The following is a 23,784-nucleotide window of genomic DNA, read 5'->3' as shown; positions in this document are numbered from 1 at the left end:
AATCGATACATAAAATATTATATTTCCTTAGAAAATTTTATATGGATACATGAAATAATATATATGTAGCACACACACACACACACACACACACACACACACACACACACACACACACACACACACACATATATATGCTACATGTAACTGTGAATACATTACATGTATTATTTTGTTGATGTTTTCTTCATGATAATTAGATACACATATTCATGTATGTATTTATATTATATATGCACATATATATTTATATATATGTATATGTATATGCATATATGAACAATAATATATATATGTATGTACATTCTTTCATATATATTCATACGTTTTAATGTATTTCTCTCAATATATATATATATATATATATATATATATATATATATATATATATATATATATATATATATATAATAAATTCCACAGCCAAACAACGTTACAGCCCACAAGAGCCATGACAATCAATAAACCGGAAGTCCAAGACGAACTGGAAGTCCAAGAGGCTCGGGCTTCGAATCCTGAGTTCAGATGTGTCTAACAAATGAGGGCGAAACTCTAATCTTGGACTTCCGGTTCGTTGACTCTCATGGTTCTTGTCGGCAACGACGTTGTTTGGCTCTGGAATTTATTATATATAATCTCTCACATTCTGAAAATATATATACATATGTACTGCTATTGTGTGATGATTTCACTACTGAACTCTTCATCGTCTACGATGTCAATTCTTCTCTTGAGCAGATGTGTCTGTTTGGTTAGTATCATAACAGTTGACAGAAAAACCATCGTCCCAACAGCAATTCCACCAGATGTAACGAAAGACATGATGTACGATTGCGTTATGTCTGCCACAAAGCCTGAAACGACAAAAAAATACACGCATATCAAAATTCATGCATTTTTATGCATTTATGATTTGTATAGATGGGGCCGATGAAGATTATTTAAACCCAAAAGAAAGTTCAGAATGTAGAATAGCCTTGAAAGTATGTGTTGAAATTAAAATAGAGCAATAGCTTTTGGAGCGAAGGAACAACAACAGTGTATATAATTACGAATTTTACTTTGGGAAAATAACAAAGAATGATATGCAGCAGAAAAAAGCTGAATGTTCAGGATGATGAGATTAGGTTTGTGAATATTGCATTTTCATCAAATGCTGGATTCACACATGTACGTTCTCATTCGGGAAGGATTGCTGATAAATGAGAGCTTGCGCACAAGAAATAAAATAAAGTCTTTTCATACATATTCTCTACATCGTCGCTGCGATTCATGTGCAGTTGTGATTGTCTAGGATTATCGATTGTCTCGCCTTTCTAACTTAGACATAATAAATGATTCATGCATTCACGATTCATCAGGAGACTTTGCTGAGTTTTCAAGGTTTTATTTGGAGAGAGAATTTACTTATGGAGAGAGAGAGAGAGAGAGGTTATCTTCTGATTGTTTAATTCTGAAAATTACTTTCTATCTAACTGTTGTGCCCCAGAAGGGTTACTAAGGATAATGCAGACACAGACATGTGTTAGAAAGGTAATTTGTATTGAAACTAAACAGAATATGAAAAGAGCAACAGTCGTAGCACATAACACCAAGATGGCGTACTAAGAAAGTACACAAACCATACCGAAAGTTGGTCCCTCCCAATCTATATATACAGTATGGAAGAGTTAATTTCTTGTGCATGGGAGAGTCTCCACAACACTAACAAAATGGTTGATACACAGGTGGACAGGTATCGAGGTGACATTTGCCTTCGATTATTCACATTATTGGGTCACATCTCAACTGCATGACTTTCAGGACAAGACATTTTCAAAGCCATTTTTCTTTCATCAAAAACATGACGTCATGGCCTTCTCATATCGTACAACTACATTTAATCCACCGCATTTGACTTGTTGACCCTGCCTTGTCATCCATCTTCTATTCAATCTTGAGAACCGTTTGTTTTATAGATCTGGGTCATCCTGACATGTACTAATGTGACCCTCATCAAAATTCACACTAGCCAACTTAATTGCTACTTATTGATATAGGGTCATAAATATATAGCAATATGTGCAAGAACTTATCTGATATACTTTGTTCAGCTAACTATATGTACCATCAATTCCAGATCTTTTCATGGTGGAATTAACATCTTTTACATGTGAACTGACCTTGTGGGTCCCAGTTGCAAATGCTTTTTATTTTTATTTAGTGTACAGTATTTATTATTATATTTCTCTTAGTCTGTCTGTTTATCCATTCCACTTTTTCTCAGAAACTACTGCCAATCTGGCTAAAATTTTATATGATCCTTTGTTGTAATAAGGTTCAGCGATCTAAGTATTATGGTATCAATTCAATATACAGTTAGAGATTAATAAGGATCAGTAACCACAATACTACATTTACTCTAGAAGTTTTCTCGGAACCTACTGGGCCGATCTAATTGAAAATTTATATGGACCTTTGTTATAATAAGGTGCAGAGAACTAAGTATTATGGTGTCGATTCGATTCACAGTTAAGGATTAATAGGGATTAGTGATCACAATACCATATTTACTAGAAGTTTTCTTAGAAACTACTTTTCTATGACCCGTTGTTATGATAAAGTGCAGCAAACTAAGTAGTATGGCATGTGTTCGATGCATAGTTCGAGATTAAAAGGGATTAAAAGGGATTAAAAGAGATTAGCATCTAGTGCACAAAATGAGCACAAATTTAAGCATATTCAACAGTCAATTTGGCATAGAGCACGTGTTGTAAATGAACAGTCTATAACTTTTGCCGGTTTTAAATAGGGAAAAAGTCTAGTACATACAAAATACTACTTATCTCCCATAAAAAATTGAAGCAACTGTCTCAAATATGACTGTTCTCTCCAGTGATCCAGTAATGGCGTTCACTCAACCAGAATAGGTGTTTTGTGTGCTTAAATTTGCAAAAACTGAATCATAAATACTTGTTCAAAGATCTCCAGATCTCACACCCTGCAATTTTGTTTGTGGAGATTTGTGAGACAACTGGTCTATGTGCCTCCCATTCCAAGAGACGTGAATGAGCTGAAGGCCCAAATAACAGAAGCTGCTTCAACCTTTGACAACGCGATACTGGGACATGTTTGGCAAGAATTGGACTATCGGTTTGATTGTTGTGTCTTCAATGGTGCTCATGTTAAACATCTTTGAACATATCAAGAACAATTTGAGATTGCAAGTTTTCTGAATATTCCAGATGCGTTTTTATATCCTTAATAGTTCTCGAGATATTCAATATCAAAATGTGCCCAAGATTTTTGGAACATCCTGTATAAAATTAGTAATAATATGATTTAAACGACATACATAGAAAGCTATTGAATAAGATTGATAAAGCTTGGCTTCATGAAGAGATATGGCTTAATATACGAGGAAACGACAGCTGATTCGTCGATTTAGTCACGTGAGAAGATGTGAATGACATTCACCTTCTGTTTAAAACTCAGCAAAGAAAGGTTGTCATTATGAAAAGGGATAAAAGACAAGTTGACAGAAGAAAGACAGTATTCTTTGTCCATGTCTCTGCCAGAGGAGGTTTTAGTGATACCTGCTATACTTGAGTTTAAATTTGCCTTGAACAAACCTTCAGATGGTATCTCTATGTCCCTTCCTCATAAGTTCCGAAACAGCTGAGCCTATCTTTTGCAAATTTTACACAAAGGTAATTTATATGTCTGGTAGTGTTCTTAGATATATTTTCTACAGAAATTCACCCAGCAAGTATTGAAAATCGAAAAAATCTAATCTTAAAAATAGTCTTGCTTCTCTTATAGATAAAAAAGAATTTTTACAGGGGAATATTTTACGTTACATCAGCCAAGGTTACACCTGTGTAACGTAAAATATTCCCCTGTAAAAATTCTTCTTTTTATCTATAAGAGAAGAAAGACGATTTTTAAGATCGTTAAGCCCAAATATCAGCTGACGTGATATTGTAAACAAACACAGACGGAATTTAATGAACGACATTATCATTAATATTATTATTTTTTTTTTTAATTAGCCCACCGGACAAATTATTCCTCATAATATATAATCTCCAATAGAGGATTAATTCTATAATTAAACATACACAATCTGGTTAAATTAATACATCATATTTAAGCATATTGTATGACCGGGCAACGCCAGGCGTCCAGCTAGTATAAATTATATATCTTCTAACTAGTGTTTTACATGGCTTGCTGTACTTTGTTATTTTTTGCCTATAATTTTTGGGGGATTGATTGACTAATTAATAAAACTTTGTGGACTTACCTGATAAAGGTCCGCATCCAACATAGCCTACCCCCAACATTGTCGAACAGATGCCAAAACAGAAGGCATAGTTCTCGGGTCCAACCATCTCCAACATAGCTACAAGTCCTGCGGTGAAGCAGCATCCAAGTAAGATGCCGAAGAAACAGAAGACAGTCATAGTTTGTGCATAATTGCCCACCAGTGCCATTGTCATGATTATTAGTCCAGATAAAAGCAGAGTTAAGAGGAAGACGAACATGCCAGAAAGTCGAATTGCACTGGCTATTCCGGCCACAAAACGGCCAACGGTACAACTGAAACTGTAAATGGTCAGTAGTAACGTACTCTTAGACAATCCATAACCTTTTAATGAGAGAAGAAGAAAAAAAAATAGACAGGAAATAAAAATAAAATAAAAAATAATATCCAAATAAAGAAATTCATTTTCAAACATAAATTATGATGCTGTTATTTGTTTGTTCTTATCTTGAATGTTAGTTGTACAACTTTTCAGCTGATATAAACTTCAACCTTTTCCAGGTGTATTTTGTCAAAGTCAGGAATCTTTCTGTTGAATTCAGGAATCTGCACAGAATTTCAAATCAAACCCTTTATTTAATCCACTAAGGTAGCATGCTCTCGTCCTGTCAGCCATAAGTAATTGGTAATTCTATTCTTAATATCGCCAACATTGAAAATTGAACCTTCAGCTTTCAGAAGAAAATGTTAATTAAATAAAGGGTTCCATTCAAAATTCTGTGCAGAATTCCGAGTTTATACAAAGATTCCGAGTTCGACCTGATACACCTGAAGAGGGTCGAAGGTTACATTAGCTGAAACGTTGTACAAATGATATTCAAGATGAGATTAGTAGTCTGAACAATTCAAATTGTTTGATTCTGTTTTAGTCTTCAAATTGTTTGATTCTGTTTTATTTCCCTTGATTTTGTATAAACCAAAGTCATCCATTTGTGGCTAAAATCCTCTTTCAGAATAATTTTTTTTCTGCATTGATTTTTCTAATTTCCAGTCAGAAATATTTTAGTTGCTAACAATTCACACCCCCATCGCTCCGAGAAAATTTAATTCTGAAAGAAAATTCTAACCCATCAAGTATTTTTCAGCTGATATTGTATATTATATCATATTGTATATTATATCATATTGTATATTATATCATATTGTATATTATATCATATTGTATATATTATATCATATTGTATATTATATCATAACTTTCATAAGGATTATAAATTTGTAAACATACTGTAAAAAGTCAAAATTAAATTTTATTTAGAACTACCAGGGCTACTTTAAAAAACAATATCAAAGAGTTTAAAAAGTGTGTTTTTATTAAAACTTTTATTTCTCTACCTTCTTCAATCTGTCTATCTTTCTTTCTCCCCCCCCCTTCTCCATTTTTCCACATACCTCTCCCATGCCCTGTTCTTACTTTCGCCAAGCTAATTCATCTCTATTGAATATAAAAATAATGTAAGTCATTCACCTCTCCTTTATAAAATAGATTACACTGGAAATGGCTAAACTCCTCCCTTTAGATGAAATTTGGTCTAGTTAATCCCACAGAATGAATATTATTTTTAATTTTAGATATTAGTCATCTAGAACAATGCTGATCAAAATATGCCAACATTGTGGGTTTTGTTTTTGTAGTTTTTGACTTTCAGCTGGATATACGCGTGCACACACACACACACACACACACACACACACACACACACACACACACACACACACACACACAACTGCCTTTATATAATAGATTATTTTTTTACCAACAGAAATTCATTCTGTTTTAATTTCTTAAACACAATTTGCTAGTTATTTTGATATCGTTTGTAAAAGTTTTATGTTATAATCTTTTAAAATTTTCTTTTCATAGTGACATAGCTGCTTATTCAATAATTTTTTTTTTAAACCTTTCTTTATTCAAAGCTATCCTTCTCTCCATTTGTAGGCCTTCATCAATAATTTTCAAACTTATCAATCAGCTCATTGTGATTATTTGGTATGTAAAATACATAAAAACATCAAACTAATCTTACAGAGGAATTTCACTTTCTTAATTGTTATATAAATTATCTAAGAAAATTCACATCGCCTCCAGTAAAAGATCCCAGTTGTATGATCACTTGATCTGTTATAGCGATGTCCTTGCTACAAACAAATTCCGAACAATATATATTTATGCATTTATAGAGAAAAATATCGAGTGTAAAAATTTTTTTTTTGAAAAACACATTACCTTATATATTGAATAACCCTTGTCATTTTAGAAATCGTTTTGTAAGAATAAATTTGTGAGATAGCAACGTGGATACTGACATTAAATGGCCAGTCTGTGTACCCTGTTCAATTCCTCTTGGTTCCATAGCACCACTTTAATTAAAAATGTTAGCAACCTTCACATAATTCCTCACGTGATTATTCACGGACATTATTTTTTTTTAATGGAAATCGCTAGAGACAAGGTACAAAGCCACTTGATGTAAGGAGCTAATAATAACGAAAGTTGATTATCATAAAGACAGGATATGCGTTTTGATCTTAGCCTTGCAAAGACCAAGACTGTAGTTAAGGGGAAAAAAGTGAGCAGGGAGAGAATTCCACACCTTTACAGTTCATGGAAAATACTAATTACTAAAGGTAAAGACTTAAATGTTCTAAACACATTCGAAATGCATGCATTGCCAGGGTCAAACAAATTGTCCCATCTTCACTTCTCAGAAATGAGATCTGACAACACATCTCAGTGGTTTAAAACTATGATGAAAACATAAAGTTAACCCGAACATGTTTGACTAGCTTCAAGCCCAAGTCTAAACAAAGCTGGATTCAGTTTCTAAATCTCTCATAGGGGGTCGAATTTGATTTGGTTTCCTATAGTAGAAGAGGGTAAGCTTGTTGCCAAGTATATTCCTAGGGACATAACTTGAACAAACTTCAAGGGGGATAACTCTGAATTTACTGAAGCAATAATGGGAATATTTGCGGGTACAGCACACAAAATTGTGCATAGTCGCCCTTTCCTTTCTAATGTGAGTTATTATTGGGTTTCAGTAATGTAGAGAAGAGCGCAGTGAACAAATGGCTAAGAACTTAGTTCAAAGATATCGATGATGGAAAAATACAAAAGCTTCTTTTCCAATGGGAAAAATGTGTCGCAAACAATGGAAATTATTTTTAGGAATTTTTGAGATGAGGATTGATGATTTGTAATATTTGAATTATTCAAACTATTGTTCTCATCTTGTATATTATTCTCACAATGTTTTGGATAAAGTAATTTATGCCCTTATTCAGGTGTATCTTGTTGAACTCGGGAATCTTTTTGTAAAAACGGCAATCTGTACGGAATTTCCAATGAAGAGTAGTTCTATCAGCCATGACTGCATAGAAGTTTAAAGTAATCCGTGAATAAAATTCCATAGAGATTCCTGGGTTTGACAGAAGAATTTCTGACATGATGTATCGGAAACGTTGTGAAAATAACATCCAAGATGAAAACAGTAGTTCGAATGAGCAAAATAATACAAATGGAAATGTTTTTTTCCAACAAAGCGTAATTTTATTGCTAAAAATTTACCTTATTTATGGAATGAGCCTCACATATCCAAAATATATGTAATATTAATTGGAATATCAATTTAAGGCAGGCTTATAATATTGGGTCACTCTTCTAAATATTTCCAAACAATTAAAAAACAGAAACTTTATCATTTATCATAAGAGTATCCACCCATGAACAGATTCTTTATAATTACTAACACACAATTGGATGCATATCTTACAAGTTGGGTTATTTTTGTAAAATTTTGTTTAATTTTATTTCAATGGTGCAGGGTTTATGGGATGTTCCCTATGAAAGCTGACTCAAGAAGCTTAGCCCTTTTTCCCTTGAGCGTCAGCGTTCATGCGGTGATTTCATTTTGTCTTATAATTTCTGTAAAGATCATTACGATCTCCCTCAGAACCTACTATTCCCTTATTCACAGGCATTACCAGAATTTATTTCACTGCCGATTTTGATTAAACTAGATTTTCCAACGTAACAATTTAAGGCAAAATTGAAAAGATGCTAGGCCACTGTATTCTCTTCCGCATAGATTTATGGTCCCTTTCCCAACTAAAGTATTTTTTTTTCTTCCAAATTTATTGAATTGAATATAGATTTGAATTCATTTCTTTATTCATTTAAAAAACATTTACATTTAAAAAAATTTCTATTTTTTAAATTTCATAAAAATTTCTCATTGAAAATGTACTTTTTGCCTTATTTATAAATTACATATTTCTTTATTTCTTTACATTTATATATATATCTATATATATATATATATATATATATATATACATATATATATATATATATATATATATATATATATATATATATATATATATATATATATATATATATATAAAATTGAGAAATAGTTGAAAACATTGAAGCATCGAATATAATGATAAAATTACTTTTGTTTATTGCTTTTTTTTTTGTAAGTCCTATATTTCGCTAATACATAGCCTCATCAGGGTCGAAAGTCCGGTTCATGAATTTTTTTTTCTTTTTCTTCATTTTGGTGTTATGGCGAAGAGACGAGAATTTACGTATTGGTCTGGTGGTTTCAAGTGTGTAGTGCTCCAGTTTCGAGCAGGATTTAAAGTAAAAGATGGTCACACACTTTTTGAAGACACTTTTTTTAAAGTAAAATTTAATTGAGAAATTTTTGAAAATTTTGAAGTGTCAAATATAATGATAAAATCATTTTTGTTTATTGCTTTTTTATTTATTTTTTTTTTTTGTAAGTCCTATATTTCGCTAATACATAGCCTCATCAGGGTCGAAAGTCCGGTTTGTGAATTTATTTTTCTTTTTTATTTTTCTATTTTATCAAATTAACAGGAAATAGCACTGGACCAACACGTAAATTCTTGTCTGTTCGCCATAACACCAAAATGAAGAAAAAGAAATTCACGAACCGGACTTTTGACCCTGATGAGGCTAAGTATTAACGAAATATAGGACTTACAAAAAAAAGAAAAAAAAAAGCAATAAACAAAAATGATTTTACATGTGTTCATAAATAGTTTTATAAAACAATCCTTTAGATGCTTGGTTTCTTAGACTTTTTAAAATCTCAATTTTTTTTATAACTGTAGTTAACACTAGTGAAAGGTAATTATATTTTTAGTAGATCATCGTCATCATCATGTTATGGCATATGTTGGATGGCTTTAAGAAATTGATTTCGAAAATAATCTACACTCTCAAAGACATAGTCGAAAAACGTACAATCTTGAGTCAAAGGAGAACGGTAGAAGAAGTAAGGCATACGAAGGCTTAATCACATGATTATAGACTATACAGATCATTGCCTAAAATATATATATCAGATATTTTATATATCAGATATCGGCTTAACATTCACAGGCACCATGAATTGGAGCAAATGAATCGAAGACATTGCCAAAGTGGCTGCAAAAAAGGTGAGCTCTCTCTCTCTACCATGATAGGATATTACTCACACCTAAGAGTATCCTATATCTCCACAAAGCCTACATTTAGCCATGCATGGAATATTGCTGCCACATCTGGGCTGATGCGCAAGTCACTAGTCTCTCCCTTTGAGACAGGGTTCAAAAACGTGTCTCCATTATCAGGTTCTGCATTATCGACCAAAATCTTTGTCTCATCGCCGCAGTGTTGCATCCCTTTGCCTGTTTTACAAGTATTTCAATGGAATGTCTTCTAACGAACTCATACCACTTGTGCCCACTCGACGTAAATACTCCCGACTAATCCAATAAGCAGCAAAATCACACTCCTTCACTGTGGAGATCCCTAAATGCCGAAAACCCTTCTACTCTAATTGTTTCTTCCCTCAAACTAAGACTTTGGAAGTTCCCTCCAGTCTCCTGCTTCTCTGACTGTACTGACAAGTCTAATGCGAAGAGACATCTCGCTGCTCAACTCCCTACATAGTGTCGCAGTAGATTTGGTTCTAAATAGTAGCCCTTTATGTCCTAGTAGCACTATGCCTTGTTTGGGATGAATAGGAGTAAAAAATATATTGACTTAAATTTTGGTTAAGAAATTCTCAAGTAAATATAAAAACAAAAAAGTTTGCATCAATGATTATGTAACAAAAACAAATCAACCACAAAAATAAAACACTTCATAAGTAGAAAAGAGAAAATGCGGCTTTCGATACAGGAAATGGGTTAATTAGCTGAATGATTAAATAAACGAAAAAATATCATAATATTAATGAATAATATTAATTAATGCATTAAGAAGTCTATCTGGCATATGTAAACGGTCTAATGATGTATGGAAGTGTAATCTGGCCAGTGAAGGTGGAGGACATGCGTTGCATGGAGAGAAATGATATGAGAATGATACAATAGATGTGTAATGCGAGTCTTAGACAAGCTTAGTTCTGATGATCTCAGAGAAAGATAAAATTTGGACAGTTTAGGGAGATGTGTGCAGAACAGGAGACTTTTATGGTATGGCCATTTTGAAAGAATAGAGCGCCCTTAATTCTGTAGATGTAGAATAGTTAACGTAACAAATATAGTTCATATGGACAGGCCAAGGAAAACATTGGAGGAAGTGATTAAAATGGACTTGAAAGAAAAAAAGAGATAAATACCTGGTCAAAAATAGGTTTGTTTGAAGTTAATTCTTTAAAACTGTACAACACATGCCACAATGTAAAACGTACGTTAAATCGATGATGATGATGATGATGATGATTAGGATAATGTCGTAGTAATAGTAGTAATAGTAGTAGTATAAGTATATCTACTTCTTATACCATTAAAATTGAATTTTACTTAATTGTTTATTTCATAGAATAATTTTCAATTTAATACATCATCTTATTTACTCCTACAATTTAATACATCTTTTATTTACTCCTTAAGAGAGAGAGAGAGAGAGAGAGAGAGAGAGAGAGAGAGAGAGAGAGAGAGTGAGTGAGTAAGGGGGGAGTTTACTACTTAAACACCTCCTCTCTCTTTCTTTCTCCGTATATATATATATATATATATTGTATTTTGTGCACAGAAAGTTGTTAGATGAGACAAGTCATTGGTAAACGATCCTAATCATCGGGCTTGAAACCGACGGTACCAATGACTTGTCTCATCTAACAACTTTCTGTACACAAAATACAAAATATAAATATGCTCTTATGTTTCGGATTTTCCTTTTAATTTAGCACTCTGCTGGATTTATTTTTCCAAAAATAAAAATCATATATATATATATATATATATATATATATATATATATATATATATGTATATATATGTATATATATATATATATATATATATATATATATATATATATATATATATATATATATATATATATATATATATATATATATATATATATATATATATATATATATATATATATATATATATATATATATATATATATATATATATATATATATATATATATATATATATATATATATATATATATATATATATATATATATATATATATATATATATATATATATATATATATATATATATATATATATATATATATATATATATATATATATATATATATATATATATATATATATATATATATATATATATATATATATATATATATATATATATATATATATATATATATATATATATATATATATATATATATATATATATATATATATATATATATATATATATATATATATATATATATATATATATATATATATATATATATATATATATACTTCAGAATGATTTTTTTATTTAACAATCAGTTAGTATGGAAACCTGTGATTATAAGATTTACAAAATATTACTGGCGGTAATATTCTATAAGTTATCCCATTTAAATAAGAATTGCTCGATATACACACACACACACACACACACACACACACACACACACACACACACACACACACACACACACATATATATATAAATTTACCCCCCCCACATATATATATATATAAATTACTTTCTCTCTCTCTCTCTCTCTTTCTCTCTATCTCTCTCTCTCTCTCTCTCTCTCTCTCTCTCTATATATATATATATATATATATATATATATATATATATATATATATACATTTTTATACAATAACTGTTGCTCGTACATCAGTAATGCTTCCAACAAAGCCTTCATTGGATGGTGACTCATGCATGGTTTTGGGGTTGAAACGCCCCAGCAGTATCTCATGATACCACCAGACTTTGTTGGATTGTTGTCAATCTGTGGGATTGTCATATCCACGATGATGCAGATAAGCTTTGTCTTGTATTTTCTTTATGTTTTTTCTTATCTGATGGAGAAAGACCAAGATTATTCTAGAACGATGAGATTGAGTTCGCCATAAAACCTCAGCATCCAACTTTGATAGGAAATACGATGGTTTTACAGATATTTCTGATACATTCTTCTCGTAGATCTTTATATCTTTCCAACTTATGCTAGTGTGCTTAGTTAAAATTTTCCTCAAATGGAACTGTTAATTTAACAAAACTTTTCAAATTAATGGGACCAAGTGACGATATCCAGACGCTAATCTGTTAACGTTATGTCAGTTGGAAATATGAGCCAGCATTCTAAGTTGAATGCAACGCGCCTGTCCGTGCAGCCATCAAACAATGATGCCTATTTTTATATAAAGATTTTGAACTATTTCCTTACTGAACGAAATGAATTGCTCTACTGGTAATATTTTGAGCTTTATTGGCAGTTAGACAACATATCTTTGCAGTTTCCACAACAATCTTCAATATTTTATTGTGTATTCAGATGTAACTTCTTAGGGAATATGTTTGAAATTGGAAGTCTCCCCACATGCTTTGCATCAATCGGATGTAGTTAACCCCAAGGCATGAACGTTAATTGGTGTTGGTAAGATATTGTAGGTTGCTATGTTAAGAAAATTTTTATGTATTTGAGGTTGCGCCATGTAATACAGCTATAGCAATGTGTTTGGCTGCCTCAAGATTGTGAATTTCTTCTGAAACCATTTTCCTCTGATTTACAGGGGGTTCTTTGGACAACTACCACTGTTTTGGGTATAGACTTAGACCTGCTTTCCCACATGCCAAAATACCGACTATTCCTTGCATCCTAATGGCCGATTCTGCATCTTCTACAGCTTGCTTTGCTTTCCATTTTCAACCAGATGTTAATGCTGGTTGAGCATTCTTCATTATTGGGCCATGTAGCATCTGGAAAAGTCGCGCTTTACTCAATTTATATTCCTCAACAAATGACGACGTGGGAAGTTTTAACTTCGTTGATGAACTGTATAGTGCCACGTTTCTCAGGGAATTAGGCACCCTAAACCATTTCTTCATAAACTTGCTCGTCAGGCCTTCCATTGTTTCAACTTTTGTAGTGAGATCTCATGTAACTGCATCGGCCATGATAACTCGAGAATTAATCTAAAGTAAATGCAGCATATCTTGTTTTTGTTTATCAATTGAGCGTAATCCATCTTTTAGCATTTTGTTTAGGTATTGATCAACGGTGTCGATACGTCAAAGGTAGAGAATAACAGCGACCAAGGCTCTTTACATTTTTTTCATATATATATATATATATATATATATATATATATATATATATATATATATATATTTTTATTTCAATTTCAATTTAAAATATCTAGTTTTATTTTCAAGTCACAACCATTTTTGACTTCAAATCCGTGAAGAGTTCCATTAATCTCTTATATACACTATTATGCCATTGACTTGTGAAAAGAGTTAACATGATATTGAACTGAGTAAAATTGAATATCATAGTAATTAAAAAAATAAGGATGGAATTTTCAATATAGAAGAGCAGGAATTCACTAGAGCTTTTATTCATGAGTCGTACTACTATGCTAGTGTACATTCATTACATGAACTATTGCGATATGTCTTTGTAAAGCATTGCATTTAGATGGGAAAAAAAGATCAAGCAAATAACACCAAAAATTTAACAAAATATCATTTCATGCCGTGCTCTATGCAGTTGTTTGAGTCACTCTCAGTTGAATTAGTTATGTCATTGGCAACACAATTGCTTAAGTTCCGCTATGCTTAAGTGTTCATTAATCTATATATCTATAAAAGTGAGAAGATGTGTTCGAGGACACTTCTCAACCTATATACTCAACAAATTTTTGATCTACCTACTTGCAATTTGGTGTATAGGCTATTAAGACATGTGGAAAAGTTTTTAATCGGTTTTCATTTGGAGAGAGAGGCTGCTTAGGAGCCAAAATTGAAATATTGGTACGTGGAAGTATCCGATTTTTATGTTTGCGATTTGATATATAGGATATTAAGATATGTGGAAAACTTTTTAATCGGTTTTCATTTGGAAAGAGGGTCTGCTTAGGAGCCAAAATTGAAATATTGGTACGTGGAAGTATCCGATTTTTATGTTTGCAATTTGATATATAGGATATTAAGATATGTGGAAAACTTTTTAATCGGTTTTCATTTGGAAAGAGGGTCTGCTTAGGAGCCAAAATTGAAATATTGGTACGTGGAAGTATCCGATTTTTATGTTTGCAATTTGATATATAGGATATTAAGATATGTGGAAAACTTTTTAATCGGTTTTCATCCAGAAAAAAAGGCTGCTAAAAGGTTAAAATTGAAAAATTGGTACTAGGGAATCATCGGATTTTTACCTGTTAGTCAACTGTTTCACGACTGCGCATGCGCGAATCGTTCAAATTATGTTAAGAATAACTTGGTTTGAAAACTTTTTAAAGTTCGTGTCAAACTGGCCTGAAAGTTATCGTACTTGACTCACTGTCTTTAGGTTTTCGTTTCGAACTCAACTCGAGTATTTTTTTTTACATACAAGAAGTGAACTATTTAGAAAAAACATAATACTTGTATGCACATGTCTCAGTTTCTTTTCGTTTTTTTTTACTTCAATTTTTTAAGGAATTTAACGTACATCTTGTAGTAATAAATAAAAATGTCAAAATTATCACTTGATCTAATTTAAGTATTTTAGAAAGTACAAAAATGATTTTCTTGGTGCATATGATTATTTAGTATGTTTGATGGGAAGGGAGGATCACCCATCAACGGATGCAAGAATATATAACATATTGGTTGGATTCAGTCATGTCACATGAATAGTATGGGTGTGAAAGATATTAACATCAGAACTTAGCAAGGAAAGACATGTCATGTAAGATTCTGCTTGATATGGCTTTAGAGCCTACGTGTGAATAACCGCATCATAAATAACTCATAGTTCCTATTTACTTGCCTCCCAATGAGGACAGAGCTAGACACAAGGTCGGTTTTCAATGTGGGGAAAATCTAGCTCCCCAAAAAGGGTCACTCTGGATAGGAACAAAAATAAAACTTGTCTCAGTCATGAAGGATTTTTCCTCCACTGATTGAGGACAGAAAAGGTGAAGTATAGCATCAGAACAGATACTACACTGTGATCTTGGCCTGAAGGCTAAGAAATTTAACATTTGAAATTAGAATGATTGGTGTCTTCATCTTCCTGCATGAATATGTTTCAACTACCGTTCAAGATAAAAGTATTTTTAACACAACCCCTTCACCCCCCTCTAATGAAGCAAATGACGTGCATACCCTCACATACATTGGGGTATGCAACAATCACTAGGGCTAGGACAAGAGAATATTCTTATAATTGTTTTGACTCTCGTGCATATATCCGACACAGACACAGTTAATCAATCGAGAACCACTCTATCTAAAAACATATAAGATATTAACTGATATATACTCGAGAGTCAAAATAATGAAAAGAATATTCTGTTGTCATAGCCCTAGTAATCACATGCATTTAGAAACAAATTTTTAAACGTTCAATTAGAAATGTGGTATGGAAGTTGACAGAATTTGTATTCCGGTAAATTGATAAAATGATCATGAATGCTTTTGTAGAGTTACTGTTCTATATTGAGGGGTTTGGGAGCCTTAATGAAATCTGTTGTGAGATCACATACAAGGACAGAAGCAATTTCCTCACCCCCTGTCTCTCTCTTTACTTTAACTTGCTAAGTGATCATCCCACCCTTTCAAGCCTAGTAGGGATATTAATATATAAAAATGTGAACAATGAATACCACGGTCCAAGCGTGAAATTTCTCTGAGCTCATAAAAACAATAAAATGATCAGAACCAAAGAATATGTTTTTGTGGTTATTGCATCCCATTATGAGGTTGGTGCTTTACCTTCTGTAATACCAAAATCTACAATCATCAAAGTGCCAATTGGGACTGACAGGCACACCAAGAGCTGAGCAATTAAGTAGGCAACAAATATTTTATTCTTCATCGTCAGTAAAAACTTATCTGTTACTTTCATCTCATCGCTTGGATTCGGACTCCGATTTGCCGTCACCAATGTGAGCGGTTTATTCTCAAACACAAATGCCATCGCACATAACTATAAAGACAAAACAAAGAAGAGATATTTTTCATTTAAAACCAAAAACAATAGATGTTTTTTTTTACAATCACACCACCATGAAAAAGGCTCTTTATAATTATTATCTTTATCTTATCCCATTTTTAGCGTCAATATTTCAATTCATCATAAACACTTACAATCCCTGCTGATTTCGATAACAAACAAGTACAGTAGAACCCCGGGATACGGTGGCCCTGGATTACGATTTTTCAGGTTATGATGTGGAATATGATGTTTTTTCGGGCCCTGGTTACGGTATTTGCCCCGCCTTACAGCGTTATTTATAATGTTATTTGATTTTATATACTGTACCGTATTTTATTACTGATTTTTATGCCGTATCACGGGGTTCTACTATATATAGATTTAAAAAAAATTTAAATAAGATATTATCTTTCTGAATTTTTGATATGTGGATTGATAATTCGTAATATTTAGATTATACAGGCTACCGTTATCATCTTCAGTGTTATTCACACAAGGGCCGATGGCATAGTGGATAAAGTATTTGGTAAAAATATCCTTCTAATATTATCACGTATCAAGTAAGCTTTTAGATTTAAATAACATAAAAACTATATGTTTGTTATCAAGATTCGTATTGATTCTAAAAATCTATGACTATTGAATTACGCACGTCAAAAGTTGGACTATTTAAACAATTTATATATAAAGTAATTTTTTAATGATGGTGTGATTGTAAAGAAACACCAACAATAAAATGCGTGAAATAAGTGTGAGTTGTGTATTTGCGATTACGATGGTTTACACAGTTCAACTCTAAAGACGCATCAGTATATCAATTATCTCCCTTGAAGAAAATTAGTTTCACTAACAGAGGGTTTGTTGATCACGTAATTCGCTTTTTTAGTAGTCACATAATTGTTATTTGAAAATGAGTCTCTCTCTCTCTCTCTCTTTCTCTCTCTCTTTCTCTCTCTCTCTATCTATCTATATCTCTCTCTTTCTCTCTATCTATCTATCTATCTATCTATCTATCTTTCTCTAGTTAGATGTGCCATACATCCACAAGCTCTTTACTCACACACACTTGTGTAGCAATTAACTATTTTTTCATGCTTCTCATTTACTTTTGTTTGTTACATATTTACATTTGTAACACCACGTGTAACATATGTATTAGGATGTTAATGTTATATCCTTTACAATATTGCAGTTTGCAATATAAACTGTTATTATTGTTCTGGAGTGTTTTAGGTTGGTTTTCCCCATTGTGCATGAAGTGCTAGTGTATTTTTAATATTGAGATCTAAAGGATAGAGAATAATCATCTCTCCCCTTTGCACTCCAATAATGTGTTAATAACATGTCATGGCAGATCTCAATAAATTGAAAAAAAAAAAAAAAATGCCATCCCCCATGAAGAATATTTCTTTCCTATTTGCAATGTTCGGATGTGATGGAAATTACTAATAATCAACGATAACGTATGCATTTTATCCAGAGATCGAATTCTGTATGCAGAACAAAAATATATAGAGTTACAAAGGACGTTCAATAAGTAATGCCCCTGATCCATTTTTACATAGCAGTAAAGCAGCGAAACTTGGCACAGTTTCTTTTTATACATAGGAACCACCCAGAGTTACGTATTTCTCCCATCGTTTAATGCAGTTCAAGAGGCCGTTTTTATAGAACATCTCAGGTTTGTCTTCCAACTGCGATCCATTCTGCATCATCTGAGAACCACTTTCCTTTTAAAAGCAAGTTCATGGCTGGCAAGGGGTGAAAGTCAGAAGAATAGTGGGATGGGAGGGGGATCTCATAGCCATACATCCATGTTTCTGATTTTACGACAACACCATAATGTCATCTTGCTCTGCCGGCTGATTTCAATAGCTTTTCTTAATTTTCTCCAAACTGAAGCATAATAGGCTTCTATAATTGTGATAGGCGTTGCTTGAAAATCTGTCATCACTAATCTGTCCTGATCCCACAAGACTCTTGCCAGTGGAGGACTGCACTGTTGCCTTCCACGGCATTAACTGGGCTTTGGTCTGGAGATCATAGTGATGGTTCGCAGTTACATCCTGTGTAATCAGTATTTGGAAAAACTTTGACTCATCTTCTTGGTACATATCCAAATTTATCCCCGAGCACTTGCATGCATTCTCATTTCTGGAAAGATTTCAGCAACCTGGGAATCTTTTTGCCAAACACTTTATGCATATGAAGATGGTCATGAATGATAGTTTCCATAGACCCTGTACTAATCTTGACTTCTTGGGCTATTTGGTGAATAGCCATGCATCTTCCAAAATGGTAGCCTCAACTTGACTTACAGATGCCTCATCAATAGCAGAAGGGAGGGGGGATAACCAGGTCTGGAAGCTGTTTTCATAGATTTCTGGCCATGTTTGAATTCACGGTGACAGCGTTTTACAAGATTATATGATGGGTATTATTATCATATGTTTCTTTCATTTCACCATTATTCTCCAGTAGTGTGTCTTTTCATTACAAAACCGGATCACTGCACGACACTCAACATGCTCTATTTCACACCTGCCTCAGTTCAAACACCTGTAAATCAGAAACCATAATAAATTTAGAGTTGAAATTTGTCACATAACCCACAGAAGTATAAATCATTACACATGCAAAATTTCAGCTCGATCAGACAACCAGAATTGGGTCAGGGGCATTACTTATTGAACGCCCCACATATCATTTGAAAATGGACAATTACCTGCAACATTACACCAGACATTAACAAAAAGTTTCCATTCCATCTATAGCTTTGAATGATCCAAATTTGGTAAAATGGCCAGATACTGGTGCCCAACGATAAGCCTGCAGAGACAGCTGCAATGGCGTAGTTTTGTCCCGTATCAAAATATTTGGAGATGGCGGCATAAGACACAACATTTACAATACACAGACCAAAACCTGAAATAATATAGAAAACAAATAGACCAGTTAGCGTGTTCAAAACAAAAAAACAGCAACAAATGCCGGGGGTGGGGTGTGGGGTCCGGACATCGATATTTGATTTTGACAATTACATTTTTATCAACTTTTACCTATATGTTTAATTGTTTTTTTCCCCTGTTTACTACAATTTCCAATGCTATCAACTACTGAAACTCTATCTATCCGGTTTTAGGTTTATAAGAAAACATCCGGGAGTAGAGGCATCTTTGGGAAGTGTAGAGTCATTCCTATAGTGGTCATCATTCTGAAGACTATGCGGTAAATAGAATTTATCCCGGGGATCTCATAAAAATTTATGAAGAGGTAAAGTTCGAATTTGAAAGATGTTTTTATTTTTTTTATTTTTTTATAGGAGCCACCACTTATCAAGACCCAGAAAGCCACTTGAGGATAAGGGTTATTGAGTGTACAGTAGTCAATGGGATAATACTGTAGTAATCGTTAGTAGTGGAAACTTGGTAAATTGGATTACTTAAGGAGACGGTTCATCAAGAATTTGTTTACATTGGACTTGAAGACTACCAAATTGCAATCAGCTGGAAAACAGGCAAACAGAAGAGAGTTCTACAGGTGTGCAGTTCTAAGTTTAGGCAAAGTTCTGGTTTAGGCACAGATAAAGAGTGGGGAAAATTATTGACAGTGATTTCAGCTAGACGGGTGTTTTTCATGAAAGTTTGATGAGGGGGGCAGAGATTGGAGCTCAGACGAGCACTTGCCATGGAAATAACGATAAAGCAGAGACAGGCTTGCAACGTCTCTTCCGTGAGAAAGAGGTTGAAGGGAAGAGAAAAGGGCATCCCCCACTAAGCTACAAAGTCTATTTTGAAATCTGTCAAGGCAGGATGAGTTGCTTCTAGCAGCTCCTACCCAGATGTGGCAACAGTACTCCATCCTTGAACGTACTTGGCTTTTATATAGATAGAGAATTGCATCAACAGTGAGATATCTACTGTAGCGGTAGAAGGATCCCACTATTTTTCCAGCAACCTTGGCAACAGATGTGATGTATGTGTTCCATTTCAAATCAGGAGTAAAGATCAAGCCCAAAAGCTTGTCAAAATATGGAGCTTCCCCAAGACGAGAGCCATTCATTTCAATTGATGCCAGATGGGAATCAGAACGGTGATGATGTCAAGATAGAAGCTTGGTTTTTGATAGCGTTGCGTCATACTTGCTCCCAGGTCCACTCCGACCTCAAGTTGTAGTATTTGTCAGGGTCTCATTCATGATTTAAATAGAATCCATCACTTAAAGACCATCTATTTGCAAAATATACAAAACAAATTATTAATCTTTGAATATCTAAACATATTAAGAACTAGAAACACAATTACGTTTCTGAATTTTTGAGATGAGGATAGATTATTTATAATATTTGGATTCTTTGCACTACTGTTCTCATCTTGAGTGTTATTTTCACAACGTTTTGGTCGATGTAACCTCCGACCTTCTTAGGGTGTATTTTGTTAAACTCTGGAATCTTTCTGTCAAACTTGGAATATTGCAGATTAGCATACCCGGGGTATTGCCGAATTATCTGAGCCAGATTATTATTATTATTATTATTATTATTATTATTATTATTATTATTATTATTATTATTATTATTATTATTATTATCGTGCAGATTAAATTAGATTTGTTTTAAAGATAAAATGCAATTCAAGGACAAATATTGTTCAATAACGTTTTAGGAATTTAACTTGATTAGATTCTATAAACAAGAAGAAGAAAGAATTTTGGATGAAAACAAATATGTTTTGATAGAAAAGAATGTAGTGACCATAAACAAAATAGGTTTTCAAACCTAGATATAAAAACAATAAAATTCGGCCAGGGAAAACGTAACTGATAAATCACCTGTTGGGTCTTTGTGTAGTTGAATGACGTAAGCACAAATGATTAGTTTGAATATATACAGGAAAGTTAAGAGTTAGAGAAGGAGTGAATGAGTTGGAACGAGTAGACGAGACAGAGAAGTTGGGAATCGTTCAACTATGGAAGCATTCAGCTGAAAAGCCAGTAATATGTAATCTCTGAAAAGGGAGTGGCGTGCAACTCCGGAGCAAAAAAAAAAAAAAAAAAAAAAGTCGCAACAGAAATAAACGTAAATGTGGAAAAACAATTTGTTTGTCTGAGTTTTCGGGATAGAAAATGACTTACATTTTCAGAAACATGTCTCTAACAATACAGCGATGATTCCGAATAAAAATATGTCCTTCCCTTGTCTAAACAAGCAAACATGGTGCTATTTGTCCTGTTTGTTGAGCTATTGTTGAAGATATCTATATCTGTTTATTATATGCGTTAAAAATGTACACACACGTTTGGTCCCCCTCGTTTATATATACCTGTTTTATATACAATAGCTATACACTCCTCCATGTCATACAAAAAAAAGGTTCCTTCAGTTTTTGGATACCCACGTAGGGATGTCTGCACATGAAATTTTTGTGGCAGGAGGTGTGCAATCTCCATCCACACCTCTCCTGAGTTGACATTGTTAAATACCAGTAGCAAGTGAAGTGTACGTATAGGACGACTGGAAGCAAATGCCGAGATAAGCGGGGAGCACATACAGTGCCTAGAATTCCCAAATGGTCACCCATCTGGTAGTAACCAGGCTCAACGTTGCTTAACTTCAGTGATCTGACGAGAACTGGTGCGTCAATGCGATTATGCCGTATATCATACAGAAACCCCAGTATACAACAGTTTATGAAATAAACAATATTACATACTCTAATATATATATAGACACCTCGCTCTGTAACAGGAATCTTTCCGTCAACCTCGGGAATCTGCACGGAATTTCCAACGAAACCCTGATTTAGCATTTGTTATGAGCCGGTAAAGGTTCAGAAGAAAGACAACTCGGTATTTAGTAGAAAGGAAATATATTGAAAAGGAATACAAACACAAAAATGAAGAGAGTGTTTATACATCAGCCCCACTGTCAAGTGTACATAACTTGTGCATAATCCAGAAAAACATATTTCCCTGTTTTTATAGTTAATGGAAGAGTTCATTGTTATCCATAAGGTGAGCACCACAACAGTATTATTAAGTTGGGCTGGTATTCAGGAGAGATGGGGAGAAAGTATAGGTTATTTGGACCATTCGCAGCTCATGATATCAAATAAATGCCTGTAGAGGGTATTATTAAACTGGGTTAGTTTTTAAGAGAGATGAAAAATGAAAGCGAATGTAATCCCTGGGATAATATTCTCATAACAACAAAACAGATAATACACATACCCAAAAAGAAGTAATAATATTTTGAAAGATAATTCCATGTCAACAGAAAAGGTACCATCTATGCCCAAATCACTTAAGATGGAGGAGGTAATGCCTGAGATGATTGATAACAATAGATAGATTTACTAAACTACTCTCTTTCTTAAAAGAATGTAATGCTTTTGAGGACGTTATCATCTATGAAAATATATTAAACTAGCAAGCCGCTCGCATTAATTAAAATATAATATTTATGTATATTTGTAAAATACGCATAAATATTATATTTTAACTGATGCAGAATTCTTATTTATTATAAACAGAAATAGCGAGGTATTAAACATAACGTTAACTTCCTTAAAAATAAAGTAAAAGAAAAATCAGAAAGAAACTAAGGCCTGTACATACGAGTATCATGTTTTTTCTAGACAGTTCACTTCTTGTAAGTAAAAAAAAAAATACTCGAGCGGAGATGAAAACCAAAATCTAACGACAGTAAGTCAAGCACAACAATCATTAAACCAGCTTGACATGATTTTTAATAAATGTTTTCAAGCTAACTAATACTTAACATGAGGAAGCTGTCATATTTCTCGACCGCTCATGCGCAGTCGTCAAACAGTTGGCAAACAGAAAAAATCCGACGATCTCCACGTACCAATTTGCTAATTTTGACTTAGCAAATTGCAGCCCTTTTTTCTGGATGAAAACCGACTAATAAGTTTTCCACATGTCTGAATACCCTATATACCAAATTTCATGTCTGTAGATCCAAAATTTGTTAAGCATATATGTTGAGAAGTGTCCTCACACACACATTCTC

At 33.1% G+C, this 23,784-nt stretch overlaps 1 protein-coding gene and 1 pseudogene across 1 annotated transcript in view; both read right to left on the bottom strand.

Moving 5' to 3' along the window:
• Positions 1-407: 407 nt before the first annotated feature.
• LOC145279641 (monocarboxylate transporter 4-like) overlaps positions 408-23,784 on the bottom strand; it is a 103,581-nt gene continuing 80,204 nt past the window's right edge. The window contains exons 4-7 of the mRNA XM_080130870.1: positions 19,480-19,679; positions 16,532-16,745; positions 4,286-4,630; positions 408-854 (exon numbers count right to left, since the gene is read on the bottom strand). Of these exons, the coding sequence (XP_079986996.1) occupies positions 673-854; positions 4,286-4,630; positions 16,532-16,745; positions 19,480-19,679 (941 nt within the window). The 3' untranslated portion in view covers positions 408-672. The remainder of the gene's footprint in view (positions 855-4,285; positions 4,631-16,531; positions 16,746-19,479; positions 19,680-23,784) is intronic.
• LOC145280414 (5S ribosomal RNA) lies at positions 22,297-22,413 on the bottom strand (annotated as a pseudogene).

This window comes from Euprymna scolopes, chromosome 7, assembly GCF_053919585.1.
Source record: "Euprymna scolopes isolate OS-2025 chromosome 7, ASM5391958v1, whole genome shotgun sequence".
NCBI classification, from domain to species: domain Eukaryota; kingdom Metazoa; phylum Mollusca; class Cephalopoda; order Sepiida; family Sepiolidae; genus Euprymna; species Euprymna scolopes.
This window is presented reverse-complemented; position numbering and strand designations above follow the sequence as displayed.